The sequence below is a fragment of the Ranitomeya variabilis genome, chromosome 4 (assembly GCF_051348905.1).
Source record: "Ranitomeya variabilis isolate aRanVar5 chromosome 4, aRanVar5.hap1, whole genome shotgun sequence".
Taxonomy (NCBI): Eukaryota; Metazoa; Chordata; class Amphibia; order Anura; family Dendrobatidae; genus Ranitomeya; species Ranitomeya variabilis.
The window spans coordinates 613,439,733-613,462,948 of record NC_135235.1 but is presented as its reverse complement, the minus strand read 5'-3'; the positions used below and the strand labels follow the sequence as shown (position 1 = coordinate 613,462,948).

The window sequence follows — 23,216 nt, the reverse complement described above, 5'->3', positions numbered from 1 at the left end:
CCTCCCGTGCTTTGTTACGTAGGTATGGCAGTAGTAAGCTCCAAGGAAGGACTTTGTGCTATCAGCTTCATAAGCCATTTTCTCCCGCTGAGAAATATATACATGCAAGCGACAACATTAACACTACAGTCGTGAGAGGTATTATCACGCTCTTGTCTTGCAGGGGGCATCCCAATGACACAAGGAAAACATGTTGCTTTTTTTTTTTTGTGCTTTTTCTCGTTTTGCCATGATGATGTACAGAGGAAGATAAATGTGGTCTATCGTCTATGGAAATCAGAGATGGGTCTGCTCTAGGGGTTCGGTCCTTTGGGGTGTAGGATGGGATATAAGATCTGCATATGATATGCGCAGGCAGGCGAAAGAGATGCTAAATCTCTCTGAAGGCACCTCATAAATATGGAATTCAACTCGCAAGGCAGAGAGACGCCTGCAAATAAGACAGGGCTTGGGTTAACCCAATCCTGGCCACTCGGGAGACACACTGTCATGCTCTCCTATTGTCGTTGGGGTACCTTCTTCTTCATGGACTATCATGGATTATTAACTTATTGCTAAAATGGCGCATGCGTGCAGTTTTATTTGGCGCCATTTTTTTGCAACACCCCCTGCCACAGTTGATTTGATTTTTTCTTATTTCGAGCACTTGCAACCTTCAGCCAAAATTGACTCTAAAAATGCCGAGCTTGCAAGATACAGGTCCGCGCCTGATCCATAAATATGGTCATGAATATTAATGCGGCGAACCACCTGGATTTTCGAAGATGGATTAGTATGGCAGCTGAAGGGTTAGTGTTATGATCTAGTTTGTTATTCCGCTCTGTGTCTTGATGCTAAGCCATCTATCTACAGGACGTGCTTATCTGCACAATACAATGTTACGGGGAGCTGTGTCGTTCATACCAAGTAAGTTGGTGCGCCGTAAAAAAAAAAGGAAAAATTCAATTTACAGGGAAAAGAAAGCGGGTGCGGGATAAAGCGCGAGCGGTGGCTTTAAAGATGCAGTTTTGCAGCAAAACAAATAATAAGATTAAGGGGAACGGATGCTAAGGTTCTAGTGAAAAGATGACCTATGACCCTCCTTGGCAAATTGCTACAAGCTGCGCAGGATGGATCTCGCTCTGCTGTTTTACACCGGAGAGCCATGACTCGCTAGTAAAAAAAATACGAGTGTGAAGAGGATGCTGTTATTTAGAACTGATGGTGGAATCATTCTGTATTTTAATACATTCCTCTACCTTTATGTGATCTGTAAACGACTTTGTGATTTATGGGAGAGCAATTACTGGTCGTGGAAGAGAAGAATATCATCTTCTCCAACCTGATCGGAGACCTCGGTGTGAAAAATATATGACAAGGCTCCTTAGGAAACTGCAAAACTTAACTAACAAGTATAGATTGTGACCTATGTGAGTAATCCCTATCGTGCATAAGTAAGATCAAAGTGGAAATGGACAGGCACTGCAATACTGAAGAACCTCATGAATACCTTACTGGTGCTTTACGCTCTACCTACAATCTAAGTCTAACATTATCCATAATCTTGACCTCCCATTTTCATCTTCAGGACTTTTCTAGTGCTGCACCAGTTTTCTAGAATGCGCTATCCTAGGCAATCAGATTAATTCCGACCATGCACAAACTTAAGAGTGCCCTAAAAGACGTTATTTTTAGGTGACCAGTGTCATTCCCAAATCAGTCTCCTTTCCTTATAATTTTTTATGGGAATACATGCATTAATGCATCAAGAGTATTTTGAAGCCCCTCTTTCTCCTGCAGTGACTGCCAGGCATGTTCCGGAAGCAGCAGTGAAACCTCAGAAAAAAATTTCTGCACAAAGAAAGCAACTTTTGAACTTTTCTACACCCCTCTGCACCATCTGGTATTTAACCAGTGCAAGGTGGAGGGGTTTCACATAGTCGAATGTAGCACCAAGTTCTGGTTTTTGACCACGGAGCATCACTTAATAGAGACTAGTTGCAACACCCAAGACCATTTTTTGCATGTCACATGAACTTACTATTTTCAGAAACCTCCAGAATGTATCTGATCAGGGGACTGTTGCCATCGAAGGGTCTTGCCCACGTCAGATTTATGGATCGTGACTCAACAGTGCTTAGCATTGCCACAGGGTTCTCAGGAGTGTGAGGGAGTTGCCTGGTAAGAAACAAATGTCTGTCTTGTTAGTCTTGACCCCAAATCTCGTCATTTCGATCATAAGCTACTGGTCTATGTCCTTACCTGACTCGTAGGTGGGCACTTTTAGAATCGTTGCCCCCCACCGACAGGACGCGGCAGGTATACGTCCCGATATCTCCTGACCAAGTCTGGGAGATGTGTAAAGTGCCGTTCTTGTCCATACGCATTCTTGGCAAATTGTCTATGCTCAAAGGAGCACCATCCTTCTCCCACACGTACCTTGGACAAAAGAGAAGGAGATGTAGAAGAAGTGATCAATGCCGAACGAAGGCTCGTTATATTACCCCTCCATCTTAAACATTGGAGAAGCTCTAAGAGTATTCCCTTTTGACCTAAATAATGGATGTAATTGGTAATAATTGGGCCCAATAACTTTCCCCTTGTCCCCAGGGTGGTAAATACCAATCAATACTTGTAATAACACATCATCGTAAGAAATAAAAGAAGAAAGATCCTGATAAATTTAGGTCGTTCATCTTCATCTGTCCATCCTATTCACTGGTGGGTAACAACTAAAAAATTTGGACCTCGTTTCATCTGAGTTTGGCTGGGCCAATCAGTCTACAGATATGGTGATAATAGGGTATGAGAGGGCATATCGGCCATTCAGGGGTCTGGGAACAGATATATGGTTTGGGAATTTTTAGCACAATATGAGGATATTGTCTTTATTTTCCATCATTCTCTCGCCTATGTACAAGCTGGTCCATCTACATACTGATAGCAGGTCCTATTTATAGAGCGTGCCGCACATATTGTGCACATCTTGACACAACGGGGGTCCCTGTCATTAGATTTCCAGATGGGCTCTTTATACTGTAGATCATTTCTACACTTGCCGGATAATTGATGGAGTGTCTCTCTAAAAATAGTCCAAGTCTGTAATCTGCAAATAACAATGCTGTAAGGTGATTATAGAAAACCAATAACCCGGTAGGAGGTATTTATACACAGGGGCATTCTGTGTTTGCGTAAAAATATAGGAAAAACTCGTCATAAAAATAAAAAAACACACCAGAATGCAAAAAATACCCCCGCAACTTATACTTCAGACCATAATGCTGTGCAACAGAACTCCAGATTGAACCCCTGTCCTGCCACCCCGCTGCTTTGGATGGTAAAAATGCCATTTTTATTGTTGCCCTATATTTAGGACCTCCAATCATGACATGGAGTGGGGAACAGAAGGTCCTCCACCGACATTTAGGATTAGAAGTTCTGATCACGCAATATAAATTTAACATTTCAGCAAAAGTCCAATTTAAGGGTACCTGCCCATGAGATGTTTTTTACCCCGCACTTAATGGGGTTTAAAAAAATGTTCTTTACTCACACTTCCCAGGTCCCACGCTGATGCCCCATCACTGCCCCCGATGTCACATTGACAGTCCTGCAACAAATCAGCAGCTCTGCCAATATAGATGGAAAACCGTGCTAAGAGCCACTGAGCTCATTGATTGGCTGCAGTGCTGACGTCACATCAGCAGACACTGGGAGCTGAGGCAGAGACCTGGGGAAGGTGAGAAAAGCGTTTTTTTTTTCATAACAAACTGGAACCGGATGAAAGGGGTTTTCTGAAAGAGCACAACCCCTTTAAATTGAGTGTCCAGTCCAATCAGTGCTACAGCCACTTAATGGCTCTGCCCATGTTGACAGATCACCCTGCTGAGAGGCACTGAGCTCACTGATTGGCTGTAGCACTGTTGATCTGACGTCAGTGCTGCAGCCAATAACAGACACTAGGAGCTGTGGCAGAGACTCAACATCGGACCCAGGAAGGGTGAGTAAAGCATATTTATATATTTTTTTTTACACAGACTGCAGATGGGGGACAGGAGTTTTCTGAAAGGGGACAACCCCTTTAAAAGGGAAAGTCCGGTCTCAACAAAAGCTTTACTGGATGCATGATTGGCTTAAAAGTAACAAAATGGGGCGTACTCACCTGCTGTCTTGCCTATGGATCCAGCACAGACCACCTGAAGCGATGATGTCCCATTTCTCAGGCACCTGATGCCCGTCATTGGCCAATGACATGCCAAAGGGATCAAAAAATGAGACACCATTGCATCTGGTCACTGGTTGTGGTTCTCATGGGGGTAACTGTAGGTCATTATGCCCGACATCATTATTTTTCGGCCCTCCATGCTGCCTATAAACTTTTAATGGAGCCGGATAACCCCTTCAATTTTTCCTGCAAATCTGTATGTATGTGGCGCAAGAGAAATCAACTGGATGGCTCCTGAGAATGAAGGCACCACGCTGCTTAGATAAGATCCATGCAGGAGACTTTTGTTGATTTAGCGACGGGATTTGGGCATTTAATAGCTAGATGGCGACTTCATTGGTAAAACATCAGGGGCACCACAACAACTTAATTTTCAGATGTCAGAAACTTTGTTTTGTTGGACTTCCCCTTTAAGATGAATTCAGTGGTGAATAAGTTGATTTACCAACTTAACACCAACCCCCACCGCTGTCCCAAAATGACCGGAGAGAAGTTTCTGCTTGAAATGATACATATGCTGTAGACGGGAGAATTAATATCACCCGATAAAATATTCACCGCGGATGAAGTTAAGTAAGATTAATTTTTTAACTCCTATTAAATTTTTCACCGAGTTCACCGAGGGCTCTCTCTCACCTCCCCCCGCTGTTCGGAACCAATTAGTAATGTTTAATTTTCCCTCATTATTTATGGGTGAGGTATAGAGAGAAATGAGATTGTGTTAATTAGGCATGGGTCCTCTTGAGCTCCGGCCCGGCGCAAGGTTGGGTGACCCCTTTATTATGCCTTATTATAACAAAAGAGACTTAGGGATTAAAGGAAAGTGTAATATGCGGAGCATGCCGGGCGATCACGTAGGGTCTGCAGAATTTCCTTGTCGGTGGTGGGAAGAAGGTTGAATGTGCAGAAGGACGAATCTAAAACTAAAGGAAGGCAAGAGGCTTAGTATGTCTGATTATTGTCCAACCACAGAAATGCAGGACTATCTCAGATCCCAGGACAAGAAGGAAGAGTTGTCTGTATAAGAGATGGTTCCCATGTTGGCACTCTTGATAGCAAAAGCTTCCCAAGAGTCATATTCCATGTCTTACCTTGGATGGCAGGAAATTATGAACTGGGCATGGGAGTGTGGAGAACCAGGCAATGAACCACAGGACTACTCAACTGAAGACTAAACCAGCGATAAACTAACTTTAAAGGAATTGTCCATATTTAGGAATATTTTTTTGGGGGGAGGCGTGAAAACATTTATTTTGCAATTGAGTACTTTTTGCTTCCACATTCAACCTTGATGTTGTCTGTGGTCATAAATCAGCCGAGAGGAGCTAAGAAAAAGACAGATAAAAAAGTTACAAACTCTCCTTTTTTTAGACCATTAGAATGAGCTTACCGATAGATTCTCAGTGAACTCATTTTGCAGCCAGCCCCACATAAATGCACGTAAGTAAAAAAAAAGATTGTCCGTAAAGATGGATAACCTCTTCAAAGGACCAAAGGGCGGAGGCATCTTTGGTTGGTTACCATGACTAAAGGTGGCTGCATACATTAGATAACCATCTGAGCAACTAATGTGCACACAGGCATTAGTGGATTTGGACATTTTTCATCTAATGTGTTCGGGGCCCTTAGGACAAATTTTTCTTTTCTGTGCCTCGGATACCCTCACCAACATGAACATCCAAAGGTTTAGAATTTATTCTCTAATAATCCACAAACTCCACTAGTGATCAAGATCTTAATGGTGACTACACACCAGAATCGGTTCAAGACTATCCGAGATGTAAGGCCACCTTTAGATGCCCGTGAAACAGCAGATGAGTATGTGAATTATTAGGTTACTAGATAGTAAACACCCCATAAATCTTAGATGGCTGTCAGCTGAACAATGGACATGCCGATTCATTAACTTCCCCAACAATCAACTGTCGGGGGAGCCCATACACAGTAGACTATTGGCCGAACTCGTCCATATTGGTGGCTTCAGTTGACATAAATCTAGGTTTTTGGATGGCCATTGGGGTGAGGTCAGAAGTATTATTGCAGAGAAGAGATCGTCTTCATCCAAGAAAATTGTGGAGATCCAAAAAGAGAGGCAGTGTCTGCTAGTCTGTAATCAGTTGGCTCTTTCGAAACAAACGTAAATAATGCTCGATGAACATTGCGCCTTACCTGATGGCAACACTTGAGTCATGTGAAACACTGCATGACATTGACGCTTTGGTGCCCTTGATAACGCTCTGGTCTGTTGGAGGATTGGTGATTCGGGTCCGAGCTGTGGGGACACAGAGAATTAGCGTTAACCGATTGTCCGTATTCTCATTGTACAGTTTCCATTCCTGTCGATTATTATTTATTGCTTTTGTCTCTGATCTTCTAGGAGCATTTTATATCCATGTTCGCGTTGTGCTTACTAAATCTTGGCAACAAGCTTTTTGTAACATGTTCTTTACCTTCCTGCACCAAGGATTTAAGACAGAAGACTACACAAGCTCTTTACTGAGGTCGATACTTCCGCAGCCGACATAAAGCATTTGCTTTGCTTATCATCTTCAACGTAAGTTGCCTGGATATTTATATTATCGGTTCGCTATGGGTCTCATCCCTCCTGACCTTAATTACAAAATTATGACCCTTTCATATAAAATTTCCCAAATTTGGCTTTGTACGAGGATGTCCTTCATGGCACAACACTCAAATTTAACATCTTTATACTCAACCCATTTTTGTTTTTCTGACATGGCAAGGTTACCAGCTGCATTGACAAGCTGGTGTATGACATCTCAACATGGTCTTTTGAAATGGAGCTGAAAAGACAGGTTTGATGGTCCTCGAACTCCCCCCGGTCTGTAGTGTTACAGGGAAGATAAAGTCACAGGACGAGCTAATTTCACTCCTGTCATTGTAGACAATGGGGAGCGATCAGCTGAAGGATCATGATTGTGAAAGGCAAAGAGAAGACAAAGGGGCTCAAAGCAAATCACGTTGTATGAACGCCCAAGGAGCAGATTCCCAGCATCTCATTTAATCCCGCTCTCTGTTCCACTGAAGGCAGATAAAAGGAATATCTACTAGGTCTGTGCAGTTTGTCACCTCTACAAGTCACCGAAAACTCCAAGAACTGTATATTCTTTGAAGAACCTCTTACAAGTAAAAGTCTGGCCATAGAGAGGCTTCATTTAGGCACCAATCTCGGGTAAAGGGTAACCCAGGACTGTTTATTAATCAATTTTTGTTTCTTTCTAAAGGACCAACTCAGGTGATCCAAGAATTATTTATTTAAAGAGGGCCTGTCACCTGGTCAAAGTGGCCAGTTTTTATCTTATGTTATCCTCTGCTCCTCTGAGTATTCAATTTTTTTTATTATTATATATGGTTCCAGAGATATAGGCCTTTTTATTTAGTGCTGATATTTATGTTTTTTACTAAGGAGGCGTGGTTCACAGGGAAATTATGCAAAGCACTCTAAAGACACACCCCAGAGGATCATGTGAGCCATGCCCCCTTAAAAACCAGCACTAAATAAAAAGGCCCAGATCTCCTGAACCGTATCAAGGATTTAAAAAAATATAAAAAATGGAATACTCAGTGTCGAAACAGGAATAAAATAATAGCAAGGACTGGTCACTTTTGATCTGGTGACAGGTCCTCTTTAAAGGGGCAGAACTGTTTGAAATTATAGCTTTTATGCAAATTTTGCAAGGCTCATGCTTTGAAAAGATAAGATGCCCAAATATTGATCTGTTACTGGTTGCTTGTCAGACCCAAGCAATGCCACACCTGAAGTCCTGTTTTTAAGGGGGTAAACATAGCACGGAATATACAGATACTCCTCACGATTTCCTCAGCACCAAGAGCCCTGACCAACTCCTTACTCTATCATTATACTGTACACATGTCCCTGCCACTAACTTAGGACAATTGACATCTTATGTAATTGATCTTTGGGGAGGGACTGGCTCTCTTTACGGGCACTTGCTGAGTATGGAGACTATTTGAAAAGCTTTATGGGAAAACATGCAAATTAGTTCTGTTGCCAAATTAAAGAAAACTCGCAAGTGTCAAATACTAGAGGTTGCTAGAAGTCAATGTTCGAGCCTTGCAACATGGCCAGGGATAAACGCCAAACCAGGAACTCATCTACAGGCAGCTGTTTTGGCTTGTTAGCCATATTCTGCTCTAAGTGGATGAGGGGCAATTTTCTTCACTATCATTACACTATATGATTGTATTCTCCTTTTAAAGATCGCATTTTTCAAGCCGTAGTACTGAGCGTTTATAGAGCTGAGTTGGCAAACTTCATTTTGACAGCAGGTTGTGGTTTTCCATAGGACGAGTTGTAAACCTGCTGCATTTTCTGAAGTGTAAATCATCATGAGGTCTTACATTATTTCTTGCTGGAGCAATAGCCATTTATATCCAATTTTGCACTTTTTGGTAGCACGGGATTACATGCTCACTCATTGCAGACGCCACATTTAATCTGAGAGGCGATGGCCACTGCAGTATAAATGTAGTCCCTCCGTATGGCTCGAATCTGCCAGAGCCGATCCCTCCTTTATGGATAGGGGTCCTGCTAACACATGCATTCATACATTAGTGCTTGATTCACTTAATTCTTAAGATCGACAGGGGTCACGGAGGTAGGACCCCCCAATGATCATGAAGTAATGGCATAATGTACAGGAAAGATATATATCTTGGTTCTGTGTTAGCCAGTAGATAGAAAAATATTTAGAATTGAGAGTCCTCAGTGGCTGATACCTTTTAATGGCTAACTGAAAAGACGGTAACAAATTGCAAGCTTTCGAGACTACTCTGGTACCTTCATCAGGCATAGACTAACACAAATTCTGAAAAAACACATATTTATGCACAATACAACACAATACAGACAAGGGTGGTGCAATAGTCATAATGAACACATAAGACTATATGAAGGAAGCAAACAGACAACTTATGGACACATGCTACTACAAAAAAAATGGAGTTGGATCCTACATAGGACTATTACAAGGAACTAATCAAGTTGATATCTTGTCTGCCAGACGAATCCACAAGAGCCGATGACCTGATACCAGAAAGTCCAAGAATAGGGACATTCTACATGCTTCCCAAAATCCACAAATCTGGAAATCCAGGAAGACCAATTATTTCATGTGTGGGCACCCTTACTGAGCAGGTATCTGGATGGGTAGAGGGTATTCTTAAACCCCTGGTAAAGGACACACCCAGCTTCATTCAGGACACAACTGACCTATTTAATAAGCTAGCAGCAATAGGTCCTCTATCAGAAGGAACCATCCTGGCCACCATGGATGTGGAATCTTTGTACTCTAATATCCCACACCAGGATGGATTAAATGCCTGCCAATTCTTCGTGGAAAACACAGGGACTGATGCAAATTCTGTGGTGAAACTTATAAAATTCATCCTCACCCGCAATTACTTTGAATTTGACAACAAGATATATCTACAGGAGACTGGCACAGCAATGGGAAGTAAAATGGCCCCACAGTATGCAAATCTTTTCATGGCCAAGCTTGAAAGCGACTTTTTGTCCTCATGTCCCATCAGGCCTCTGGCCTACTACTGCTGCATTGATGATATTTTAAACATCTGGACAGAGTCTGAGCCACAGCTAAAGATGTTCCATGAACAGTTTAATCAATTTCATCCCACCATCAACTTGACACTCAACTACTCCAGCACTGAAATAAACTTTTTTCACACCAACATTAAGCTGCAGAACAATGAAAATAGAGACATCCCTGTATCAGAAGCCAATCGACCACCCAACATACCTCAAATGGGACAGTTTCCATCCAAAACACGTAAAAAACTCCATTGTCTACAGCCAAGCCATCAGATACAATCGTATATGCTCCAACCCCATGGATAGAGATGAACACCTTGGTCTCCTCAGAAAGACCTTTTTGAATCAGGGCTACCATCCAAGAACAATTGAAAACCAGATCACAAGAGCCACCAGAATATCAAGGAATCACCTGTTACATTACAAAGCTACAGAAGAAAATAACCGGGAACCTCTAGTAGTCACCTACAATCCAAATCTGGAGGTGCTAAGGGGAGCTGCACGGAAATAACAACCTTTAGTACAAAAAGATGCCTGCTTACAATCCATTTTTCCAGACCCCCCACTACTGAGTTTTAGGCAGCCCCCAAATCTAAGAAGTATCATTGTCAGAAGCTCCCTGTCTTCTCCAACAGCTGCGGGTACCTTTCCCTGCAATCAGAAAAAATGTAAAACCTGTCCACTCATAATGACCACGGACAAGATAAAGATCCCCAACTCACATCAGGACTACAAGATACCAGGTACTTTCAGCTGCATCACATCTGACGTGGTGTACCTAATTATTTGTACTAACTGTCCAACTGGGGGTCTGTATGTGGGGGAGACAGGGCAAAAGCTTAGAACAAGAATCAATTCTCATCGCCATACAATAAGAGAAAAAAAGAATGGATCTACCTGTGGCAATACATTTTTGTCTCCCTGATCACAGCACCATGGACATGAAATTACTTTTATTAAAAGGTAACTTCAAATCTCAGAGAGACAGAAGAGTCTGGAAATATAAACTGATGAAGACCTTTGACACACTCAGCGCAGGAATGAATGTTTAGCATTGATTTATGTCTTTTTACATCAATTAAGGAATTTGCTCCTCAGACCCTGTGGGGTCATCATAACACATAACCTGTCAGGAACACCGCACTGCACTTGCTAACAGAGCCAGTGCACGTGTTCTGAGTAAAAAAAACTGTGCCCAAAGATACCTGTGGAGCGGGGCAGCAGCGGTGAAGATGCATGCTTCAGACAAACAGGACCTGAAGCACGTGACTTCTGGGGGCGTGGCCTAACTCCAGAGAGCTAGGAGGTAAAGGAAAACTCCATCCAGATTAACCCTAGACCTACCTTTTCCCACAAGCTAAGCAAACCTGACATAACCAGACCCATTCAGAGGACCATAAAACATTCACACTCGTTCCAATATTTATGGACATAAACATTTTAGCACTCTCACATAATGGTAGTTCTGCTTCACGTCACCTGTCTTATCTATGGCACTTTTTCAGGGTTGTATTGTGCATAAATATGTTTTTTTTCAGAATTTGTATTAGTCTATGCCTGATGAAGGGACCTGCAGAGTCTCGAAAGCTTACAATTTGTTACCGTCTTTACAGTTAGCCATTAAAAGGTATCAACCACTGAGGACTCTCAATTCTAAATATTTTTCTGGCATAATGTAGCGATGGGAATAAAGTTTCTTGGTCATGTTTTATTGTGAAAACTGAAACCCTCTTTCCTAAATTCGTTTCTCACGTTAAGCTCAAACATAGGACGTAACGAACCTGATGATGATGCTACTCATTCATAGCTTTGTGAAAACAGGCCATTAAGTGACATCCTGCCCTTTGGGGAAGCCGGCAGAAGGATTATTACACCCTGGGTTTTCCTGAGCTAAAAAAACTCTTTAACATTACCAAAAGGTATTCTTAGCCATAAAACATATCCAGCCATTGTGTAGCCAAGTGTCATTTTCATCGCTTCATAGAGTGACCTCCAAGCAGAATTGAAATATTGAGGGCACTTGGGAACATAACGGCACTGGTACTAAGCTGCATGAAAAACCTTTTATCCCTAATGACTATAATAAACAACATCAACTCCTACGGCTGCTAAAACAGAGACGAACTGTAAAAAAACAATATGTGTTAGTGGAAGAAGTAGCGGCACTATTTATTTCCTTAGATAGGACGATACGAGGAGAAGGCGCTTCTCTTACCCCAGACGATAACATCAGCAGAGGCTTCATCTGCTCCACGAGAATTGGTAGCGGTGCAGGTGTATGTGCCCACATCTGATATATGTGCCGGGCTTATGAGTAGACTTCCAGACTCCAGAAGGGTGAAACGTGGCAGCTGGACCGACCCGCTGGCCAAGACCTTGTCAGCTGCCGATAAAGGTGAGAGACAAATTAGGGACAATTGGTAAAAAGGAGATTTCTATTTTCACCTTACGTGGAAACCTTCTGAACATTGCAGATTTAGGTTTGGCGAGTCAATATACTGCATGTACACTTTGGATCTTATTCAATTTAAGGGTGTGCTCAGGGAATATCCAATTTGTGGCCCCTCTAATATCCTGGACAACAGTGTCCAAATTTGGACTCCAAGTACAATGGCATTGGTGTAGAGTAGGTCATCTTCTTTCTCCCATTCCCACGGAGAGGGCCGCTTGCCTAAGGACGCTGATGTATTAGGCTGTAGCAACTTGTTGGCCTACACAGGATGGAAAGTGGCTGTCTACACAGGACACAACTATACCAGCTTCATGTTGCCGAAGATAAAGGAGATCTGGGGCACCCGTCCAAATGTCCGGGGCATGTGCCCGGCTGCATTCTTTGTATCCTTTTGAACTTTTGCACCCTTCATGATTTTGCGGCCAGTGCAACCACCATCATCCCTGGCATGCTAAGCCACCATACAATGGCCAATTTCATATTATCGACAAATTATCCATCGACACCAGTTTTACACACAGTGGGGAAAAAAAGTATTTAGTCAGCCACCAATTGTGCAAGTTCTTCCACTTAAAAAGATGAGAGGGGCCTGTAATTGACAGCATAGGTAGACCACAACTATGAGAGTCAAAGTGAGAAAATAAATCCAGAAAATCACCTTGTCTGGTTTGGCAAGATTTATTTTGCAAATTATGGTGGAAAATAAGTATTTGGTCTTAACAAAAGTTCATCTCAATATTTTGTTATATATTCTTTGTTGGCAATGACAGAGGTCAAACGTTTTCTGTAAGTCTTCACAGAACTTGCACAATTGGTGGCTGACTAAATACTTTTTTCCCCACTGTACATACGTTTCCGTGGCATAAATTATAATGATTTTTTCAGGCTGTGCCAGGACATGCCACTTCAGCTAAGTTGTGCCCACTTTTCAGAAAGTTGGAAGAGCAGGCATAAAAAAAGACATTTGCAACATTTTTGTGCAATTACATAGGTCACTAATAATTGTGCACCAGTTTCACACTGGCAAAACTGTGTTGTTTCAGAGCCATAGCTTTTTTTGCAGCATGTTTTTTTGGTGGGGCTTTTAAACACTATGAATTTTCATGCATTTTTTAGAAGTCTGTTTCATATACTTCAAAGGGTTATTCCCATCTTCATAAATGGATATTGTCAGATAGCACTTGTAAATAAAACCAGTTTTGAAATGTATTGCTTATTAACCCCTTTCTGACCTCGGACGGGATAGTACGTCCGAGGTCAGAAGCCCCGCTTTTTGGTGGTCGGACTCCAGAAAGAAAAGTGTTAATATCCCAAGAACAGTTGCAAATTTTGATAAGCAGTAAGTTGCAGAATTGCTTATTTTTACAAAAACTGTCCAACACTATCCATCGATGAGGATGGGAAAAAGCCTTTCCAATGCATACATAAATTAAAAAAGCCTATTTACTTAATATTTATTTTTTGCTATAGGGAAGCCTATGTGAAAAAGCTTGAAAAAAAGCCAGACCTAGAACTTACTGCATTTGGAGAAAAATTTAAAGACCCAAGAAATGCATCAAAGTGTGAAAGAAGGCCACAAAAGAGCTCAGCTTGCACTACGTTTGATATTTGCTAATTAACGTCAAGCTAACACAGCAAAAAGCCGCGAGAGAAATGCTGCAAAAATATCATGTGAAAAACCATCCTTATGGGGCAACTGTGTGGCAAGCACAATGTCATATCGACATCTGTGTCTTACCCCAGGTACTTTGAGGCCAGTAAGAAAGTTTAGTGCATGTATATCTTCATTGTGTCATGAGGGCTCACCGACGGTGCCAATCAGAGAGGATCGAACTTAATCAATTGAAACTGAATTCTTTTCCACAAAAGTTTTTATTCTCCAAAACACAATTTTTTTGTCTTGCTCCACACAAATTCAGCAATACGGCATCCAGCTACGGCTCCCTTTAAGCTGAACCATAAAGGGCCAGCAAAAGGTTAAAAAAAAAAACACCTCAAAACTTAATACTCAACTCATTGCTTGCATGTTCCACCACTCACCTGTTCCGGTCTTCGGAACCTGTTCTTTTTTACTTTACCTGGTCATGTGGATCTTCTTCGGCCTGCTTTACTCTATGCTGAGTCTTCCAGCACTGAGGAAACCTTTGTCGACACTCCAGGCTGTGCTGTCACGTCATGCATCCCCAGAGAATGCAACTAGGCCTCTACTGCAATGGCACACAGTGATGTCAAAGGCCTAGTTGTTGGTGGAAGCCCCGTCATAGAGTGAAGGAGACCGAAGAAGATGCGAGCAACGAGGGAAGGGGAATATTATAGGCGCTGAGGACCAAAAGTTGAGCTTCATGAGTTGAGTATTACATTTTTTTTTGCACCCTAGCTTTATTATGCACCAGCATCTAAAGAGAACATAATATGGGTCATTCAATTTTCCTTGAATATCTTTGCTGCATATCAAATCTTTCTGTAAATATCTGCGTGATTTGGTGAATTCGAATCTTCGCAAATTCGATTGTCTCCGGTGTCGACCTGGCGTTAGACATCATTCTCAATCACAGCCACAGTGGCTGGCTGCTTTCATGGGGTCTATGTTTTTCCGAACAGTAACATTAAGACTTAACCTTTGATAAATATCTCAAACGCAAAAAAGCAATTTTTCTATGTTCTTAATTTTGTAGTCCGGGAAACGGGTCAAGATTCATCCATCCCAGCATTTCCCATCTTCCTGTGAAGGGTTACGTTTCTGCTAAATTGAAAAAGCCGAAAGATCCTCCAGTTTCTATGGCTTCCCATTAAAGAAAAACCTCCAGGTCATAAACCACGTTGATATACAGAAAAGTTTAACCCTTCACCTTGTCTGCTACTATTAACATATTTTTTTTTGCCGCTTTGCCTTCATGCATAAAACGAGTCGGACTATTACACGGTTTAAGTCTGGATCACTGCTGGCGGAGAGGCCACGGCTGGGTATATATCTTCCTCAGGGCTGAACGCAAACTGTGCATTGAAGAATATGGCTCTGTCATATATTATAAGGCAGTTCTGCTTTATTAACCTGTCTTGTGCCAGTTTTATTTGAGGAACAGAGGACTGGCACTGCTGTCGTCTGGATATGAAAGGCTCGGCCTATGATTTATACACCGGCTGGGAGCGGAGGATCAGCTTATCATTCATACACAGGCGAGAGATGAGAAAGCTCTCCGTATAACTAACACACGCACAGTCTAGAGCCGAGGAACTCTGCAAATCATTGTACACCATGGAGGGAGACGGTGAATATCACTATCCATCGGCATCACACATAGCTACAGTCAGATAGGGGATATGAGGAGGCTTTATGTATCCGAGTGTGCTGAGCCAGGAGACTGGTAAATTATTCAGGATGACTTTATTTTCAGACGGATCTCGTCGACAAGGAACTCTTTATCGAGTTTGCAGCCTGTTGACGGACAGATTGTCTGCACCCCTTAAAAGCTTTAGCGGAGTGATGTGTTTTTTTTGGTCATCAAAGACATAGCAACAAACTCTTCTTGCGCCCACGCATGAGTGTCTTCACTTTCTGGTATACGGTAACATAACTACAGTTATATAACTCAGTAAGTGCTGGCAGATCGCAAGTAATCTTAAAAAAATAAGTTGGGAGCAAAACGTTCTCTTGCCGAGATTTACTTGACACTTCAGTCATTAGTTTGGTACTTGACGCTATTCTAGCGATAGGTTAGTGGCTCTGTAAAAAATAGTGTTAATAGTTTATTTTTATAAATTAACAAAATCTAGTAAATGAACAAAGGAGAAATCTAAATCACATTGATATTTGGTGACCGCCCTTTCCCTTCATCAGTTCTTCTAGGTACTTGCACACAGTTTTTGAAGGAACTCAGTAGGAGGTTGTTCCAAACATCTTGGAGAACAAACCACAGATCTTCTATGGATGTTGCTTGTGCAAATCCTTCTGTGTCTTCATGTGACCCCAGACAGTGTGGATGATGGGAGATCACAGATCAGGGCTCTTTTGGGACCATATAAACACCTCCAAGACTCCTTCCTAGGCATTTTTTCCACATCTGTCTAAAACTTTTGCACAGTACTATATATGTGCAGAAACATTTTGCCTCAATGTAATATACCCATAACAAAAAATTGCATGAATTTGGATTATACAATAGGCCGATGTTTTTGGACCTCCATAAACAGAACCTCATTTACTTCTCTGGTGGGAAGCCTTTCCTCATGGCACAATCTGTGGTACGGTGTATTATTTAGGTGCTGTACATCGCTATCATGTGTGCACTCTCCACTCCATGCACACTTTTAAAGGCCCCCATATACATTAGATAGTAGCAGGCCTTGAGCTCCTGTGTTCTCTATGAGAGAGTCCCTGCCGAACCTCTCCAGGGAGAACAAAAGGATCGGTCACTGAAATCCTGCAGGCTGGATCCTTCTTTCCCTCCACATCATCTATCAGACAAGAGTCAGGAGTTTCCCCTGCTTGAGATGGTGAAAATGAATTCGTTGGACCTGGTCCAGCATCAAGTTGGTAATCTGTGGCCGCTGGATGGGAGATCTGTGAACTGCCTCTTACCTGACGGCATCTCTGGCTCTTCTTTTGGTTAGCTAGCCTGGCACAATCACCAGCGTGGTTAATCAAAAAAAGAGCCACTGATACCGGGAAAAGATTATTCTCAGGCATCCAATCCGACTGCCACCAATTACTGACTTGGCTGCTGGACAGGGTCTTGCAAACTGATTGGTACCAACTCTACGCCCTAAACATTAGACTGCCAGCTGATATTGGTGGGTTTGGTTGACTTTTGTCTTATATGTAGACCTTCATCCAGCACTGGTTTCAAGTTCAGTCATGGCTTCATCACATTGGTCCATGCGCTAAACACCCATTTATTCGGGCAGATTGTGTCCATAAGAATTATTGATTGACTACATACAAGTTGATCAGAGCTTGTTTAAAGGACCGTTCTCAAGGGCCAATACATACTGTTTGGGGGCAGAGCATTGATTAGAATCATCCATCTGTTTCTGGGATATGGTTGGCGGCACATCTGATGTTTACACAGAGCGATGTGTTGCCGACAGCAATGATTTTCATGCTGCCATAAAAGATCCCATCAGCTGAAAAATGAACGCTTTGCTCTTTTGTCAAATGATTGGCAGCATATCTATAAGGACTGATGAGCGAGAATAAGCCTTTTTATGAGCGCTAGATCTCCAAAAGACTTTAAACTTTACCTTTTTGCCAAGTAATAGCAGGTCGGGGAGCTCCAGAGGTCTCACACTGCAGCACCAGTGCGGTGCCATCTATTACCGTACTGTCCAGGGGACCCTTTGTGATGTTGGGAGCGATACCTTTAAGATACAAAAAATATAAGTAATTTTAGATCAGGTGTCAAAATTTTAATTGGTGGACAAAAGCTTCAGAGAGAATGGAAGGAGCAGAGAAGGCACTGATATTGCCTGGTCTGATTTATGAACGTATTTTATAAAGATAGTGAAAAGTATATTTTATAAGATAAGTATAAAGATAGAATTGAGGTAAACACTGGATTTTCAAACAGTAAGGAGGCAGAGATGGATAATTGTGTCCATCATCCAATATAATAACTTTTTACGGTATTCATGCTAACATGCAGGAGAAGAGGGCCTCTGTACAAGAACAATATATGGGCCCTTTACACTTTATACAGTGGGGGAAATAAGTATTTGATCCCTTGGTGATTTTGTAAGTTTGCCCACTGACAAAGACATGAACAGTCTATAATTGTAAGGGTGGGTTAATTTTAACATTGAGAGATAGAATATCAAAAATAAAATCCAGAAAATCACATTGTATAAATTATAATTTTTTTTTTGCATTTTGCAGTGAGAAATAAGTATTTGATCCCTCTGGCAAACAAGACTTAATACTTGGTGGCAAAATCCTTGTTGGCAAGCACAGCAGTCAGACGTTTTTCGTAGTTGATGATGAGGTTTGCACACGTCAGGAGGAATTTTGGTCCACTGCTCATTAAGATTTTGAGGCTGTCGCTTGGCAGCTCGGAGCTTCAACTCCCTCCATAAGTTTTCTATGGGATTAATTTCTGGAGACTGGCTATTCCACTCCATGACCTTAATGTGCTTCTTTTTGAGCCACTCCTTTGTTGCCTCGGCTGTATGTTTTGGGTCATTGTCTTGCTGGAAGACCCAGCCACAACCCATTTTTAATGTCCAGGCTGAGGGAAGGAGGTTGTCACTCAGGATTTTTCAGTACATGGCTCCATCCATTCTCCCATTGATGCAGTGAAGTAGTCTTGTGCCCTTAGCAGAGAAACATTCCCAAAACATAATGTTTCCACCTCCATGCTTGACAGTGGGAATGGTGTTCTTTGGGTCATATGCAGCATTTCTCTTCCTCCAAACACGGTAAGTTGAGTTAATGCCAAATACCTAAATTTTTGTCTCATCTGACCACAGCACCTTCTCCCAATCACTCACACAATCATCCAGGTGTTCATTGGTAAACTTCAGATGGGCCTGCACATGAGCCTCATAGAGCAGGGGGACCTTGCGGGCACTGCAGTATTTTAAACCTTTATGGCGTAATGTGTTACCATTGGTTTTCTTGGTGACTGTGGTCCCAGCTGCCTTGAGATCATTAACAAGTTCCCCCTTGTAGTTTTTGGCTGATCTCTCACCTTCCTCATGATCAAGGATACCCCACGAGGTGAGATCTTGCATGGTGTCCAAGATCGATGTCAATTGACCTTCATTTTGTATTTCTTTCATTTTCTTACTATTGCACCAACAGTTGTCTCCTTCTCCTGTCTTACTTGTGGTTTTGTAGCCCATTCCAGCTTTGTGCAGATCTATGACCTTGTCCCTAACATTCTTATAAAGCTCTTTGGTCTTGCCCATGTCGTAGAGGTTAGAGTCTGACTCATTAATTGAGTCTGTGGACAGGAGTCTTTTATAAAGGTGACTATGAAAGACAGCAGTCTTTAATGCAGGTAACGAGTTGATTAGGAGCTTCTAACTGGTCTGTAGGAGCCAGAACTCTTTATGGTTGGTAGGGGATCAAATACTTATTTCTCACTGCAAAATTCAAATAAATTTATACATTGTGATTTTCTGGATTTTATTTTCGATATTCTATCTCTCAATGTTAAAATTAACCTATCCTTACAATTATAGACTCTTCATGTCTTTGTCAGTGGGCAAACTTTATTTTATCAGTTATCAATTGGATTTAAGGTAATTTGGATTTTCATATTCAGTGGGCAAACTTACAAAATCAGCAAGGGATCAAATACTTATTTCCTCCACTGTAACTCCCGAGAGCTGCCAGCTTTCAGTCATAAATGTGTGTCCAGAGCAATTACAGTCATCGCTCACACCACTCACAGCAGTGGCTCTAGGTACATCCCGACACTGATCGACACCCGATTCTGTACTGATGGACTGCAGAGCCGACGGTCAGTCAGTGCCGGAGCTTGGATAGAGCTGCTGCTGTGAGTGGTGACTGTAATTTGTCGGGCATTCCTCTATGACTGAAAGCCGTCAGCGAAGAAATAAAGTTATTTTTTTCCCAGTTGTTGCTGCCATGATCCAGACCGGGTTTGGGGTCCTGTTTTCCCTTTTTCCTGGTCTAGTCATGTCAGGGGTTTACCTTTCTCAGCCTCAGTTTGGGTTCAGGTTGGCTATTAATCATCGCTGCTTCCTGCAGGTGATGTCAGTTATAGTTTTTGCCTACGGCTGCTGTAGCTGACTCTTATTGCTCTGATTTGTCCTGCTGGATTAGCTGCCTGAACCCGTGTCTCTGTTTTCTTCTATTCCCGTCTTAACTCAGTGTTTGCCTTTTCTGTGTTGACTGCCTGGTTTTGACTTGGCTTGTATTCTGACCTGCTTCTGTCTCTTGTCTTTGGCTTATCTGCTCCTGACCGTTATTAATCTTCTCGGCTTGTCTCAAAATCTGAGTTATTTTTTTCCATTTGGTACCGTGCTACAGATTGTTGCTGACCCAGCTTGTTTGACTACTCTGCTGCCTCCTGGTGGTAGCCTCGCTGCTGCACGGCAGGCGTGCTTTGTCTAGGTGTAGCCCTCCTTCCACTCTATTGCCATTTAGTGGAGCTCGCATCTACCTGCATTGCAGCAGCGTGACAGTCGCACTTTCAGTACATAGGCCAGTCACCTTCATAACGCTATTAACCTGCAGACTAAACTTACATCTGCAGTTTAATAGTGTTATCAAATCTGACCAGTAAACCTTGTCATAGTGGCTGTCCCAATGGATACACCTTGTCGTGGTGCCCATCCCAATGGGTACACCTTGTGGTGGGCTGACTTTTATGCTTTTTTGATCAAAATAACTTTAACTAAGCACCCTATGTTATTTGAAGGTTATATGCTCATTTTGTGGGTTTTTTATCCTGGGTTTTTTCAGGTGCCCTTTACATGTCACTGCAACTTTGCTCTATTGAGGAAAGACGCTGGTTCATGCAAGGAGGCACAATTGTCAAGGAGTCTAATGCATAAGTGCCATTCTAATTACTAAGTCCTGAACCCAAGATTGCAGGTGATACATCACTAATGTCACCCAGTGATCACTAGGGTCTCTCTGTGCTCATTGCAGCATCATGTGAACTAGCCGAGGTGCAGTGACAAGGGTGCTCTAATTTGTCTATGGCCACGTTCTTTTGTAGTCTTACATTTGGGCACTTACTAGTTACAGCCAGGTAGGTGGAGGTCTGTATTTCCCCTGCACTGTTTCGGGCAAAGCACTGAAACATTCCCGTGTCTTCGGGCATCAGTCCGCTGATCCGTAAGCTTCCTGCGCTTATGGTGCGAAACCTGGTGTCCCTTCGTCCATCAATCAGAGCGGCATCCTTGTACCAGGAGATAGTTGGCTGGGGCACTCCTGTGGTGGGCAAAAAGAAGAGAAAGTAATAAGAAAAAAAATAGTCAGGGAAAGACAATTGACTTGCAGAGAAGTGTAATTATAAAACTGCAAAAAGCATAAAGTAAAGTGTAACAAGGAGAAAAAAAAAAAAAAAAGCCAGAGGACAGTAAAAAATCTACACACTATCTGAGAAGTAGCGTCTCCTGGGTACTTAACATAACAGAGCACATTAAATCATCTCCAGATCCCTTCAATGTTATAGTCATTTATTTTTTCCAAATGCTTCGGGGCTGCAGTGCCCTTTTCTGGTAGTAATTATACATACAGCACGAGCCTAATTGCAGCGCTACTGATTATTTCTGACAAGTGAGCATATATTACCAGTGCCAGGACTTCAGCGCAGAACTGAGAAGACGTATGGGAATGAACTCTGAATCCTAGATCTGAACGGGGCACCGAGGCCACTGCCTCAGGGGGCAAAATTAGAGGGCTGACAACCTGCATGTGTCCTATAGCAAGTATTCATTTACTAAATTGTATTAATACTTTAGCCACTTTTTTGTAAAAAGATTCCCATCACGTTAAGCCGGATTCACACAGCTACGTTTTGCAGTCTGAGTACGGACCGTGATCCAATGACCGGCCACAAGTCAGACCCAGAACTTGGATCGCAAAACACAAATTTGTGAGCCAGTTGTGCAGTTTCACACTTACCTTTCGCCAGGCATGGGATATCAATCACTTTTTCCATCTCTGCTGTCAAGTGCTTCTCTGGCTCCTTTACAAATTGAGGGGGTTCTAAGACAAGACAGAGAAAATTAATTCAATTATTGCCAATCAAAAAAAATAAGCAGCAAAAAGAAAGAAGAGCAAATGCTTCAAAGGGATTCTCCTTCTTTCGGGATAACTTATTTCTTTTTTTTTGCATTTAAAAGCATATATTTCTGGCTAAAATTAATTTTTACAACTGGGTTTCATTCAATATCTGGCACCGTTTGCCTTCTATAGCCTCTGTCAGTGAGCTCATTCTGACGTCTAATTGAAGAGTTTGCAACTATTTTATGGTCTTTTTCCGAGCTTTTTTCATCAGACTACATCAAAGTTGAATATGCAGGGAAACAAAGAGCCAGTAAAAGCCAAATGGTGAAATTTTTTTAGCCTCAAATCCATGTATTCAAGTAATAAAAAAAATTCCTGATTAAATTATAATCTATTTTTGACTTTTTATTTATTTCTACCTTTTTATTTCTATCTTTTTTTTTTCATGTTTCTAAATGTGTATGCGTTGGGATTTGCTAATTGGCAATGGATCTCAATTACAGACGTGTAATCAATTACAAGTCACCTGAACCCTCCATATGTCATCGATTTTATTGCATACCGCCCATATGCAGATAATTGGATGGGACACTGTGTTTCTTGGTTGTAACCTGAGTGATGGAGCAGTGATGAGACTGCAAGCATTAAAGCTGCTAACTTTGGACATGCAGCACTGAGAAAACTCTACGTGCGTGAAGGACCACCATGGGGTAGTGATGAGCGGAGCGTGTGGATGTCATGTGTGTGTTTGGTGCAGCAATGATGGGTGGATTTGCCGTCAATTGACAGCGGCTCCTTCGTCCATAAGTAGAAACAGTTGGACCCTATGCAGGAAAGGAGCGATATCCGCCTCTCCATCTACCCCGTTTCGTGCCGATGATGAGCTCATTGTCTTCTTACCGAGTACAGTTAGGTATGCCCCCGCAGAGACGGCCGGGACGCTGCTGCTACGTAAGGTGGCTTCACAAGAGTAATAACCAGCATCACTCAGTGTGGGGTTCAGGATAGTCAGCCGGCGACCAAACTCACTCACTCCGATGGACATAGGAACCCCGTCCCTCCTCCATGCGATGTTTAACTTGATGAGGGGTCTGGAAATATCAAAAGCAGAAACAGATCAAGTACAACAAGGAAGGAAAAGTGGTAAAAACAACAGAAAAAGTCCATAGAATTGAGTGCGGAGAAAGGAGCAGTGATGTCATCTATGGCACCTGGACGAGATTCATCCATAACACAAAATTCACCGACGGGTGAAGCGGATAAC

The 23,216-nt window shown here is 42.2% G+C and overlaps 1 protein-coding gene and 1 long non-coding RNA gene across 6 annotated transcripts in view; one reads left to right on the top strand and one right to left on the bottom strand.

The window, feature by feature from the left end:
• Positions 1-23,216, bottom strand: part of SDK2 (sidekick cell adhesion molecule 2) — an 826,128-nt gene that overhangs the window by 96,564 nt on the left and 706,348 nt on the right. For all 5 annotated transcript variants that reach the window (XM_077253403.1, XM_077253405.1, XM_077253404.1 and 2 more), the window contains exons 7-14: positions 22,853-23,043; positions 21,848-21,931; positions 20,957-21,151; positions 17,491-17,607; positions 12,013-12,180; positions 6,374-6,476; positions 2,242-2,418; positions 2,021-2,157 (exon numbers count right to left, since the gene is read on the bottom strand). In XM_077253403.1, coding sequence (XP_077109518.1) covers positions 2,021-2,157; positions 2,242-2,418; positions 6,374-6,476; positions 12,013-12,180; positions 17,491-17,607; positions 20,957-21,151; positions 21,848-21,931; positions 22,853-23,043 — 1,172 coding nt within the window. The remainder of the gene's footprint in view (positions 1-2,020; positions 2,158-2,241; positions 2,419-6,373; positions 6,477-12,012; positions 12,181-17,490; positions 17,608-20,956; positions 21,152-21,847; positions 21,932-22,852; positions 23,044-23,216) is intronic.
• LOC143766051 (uncharacterized) lies at positions 6,668-14,254 on the top strand. Its single transcript, XR_013213506.1, has 3 exons — positions 6,668-6,758; positions 11,979-12,192; positions 13,720-14,254. It is a non-coding gene; the product is annotated as an uncharacterized LOC143766051 (long non-coding RNA).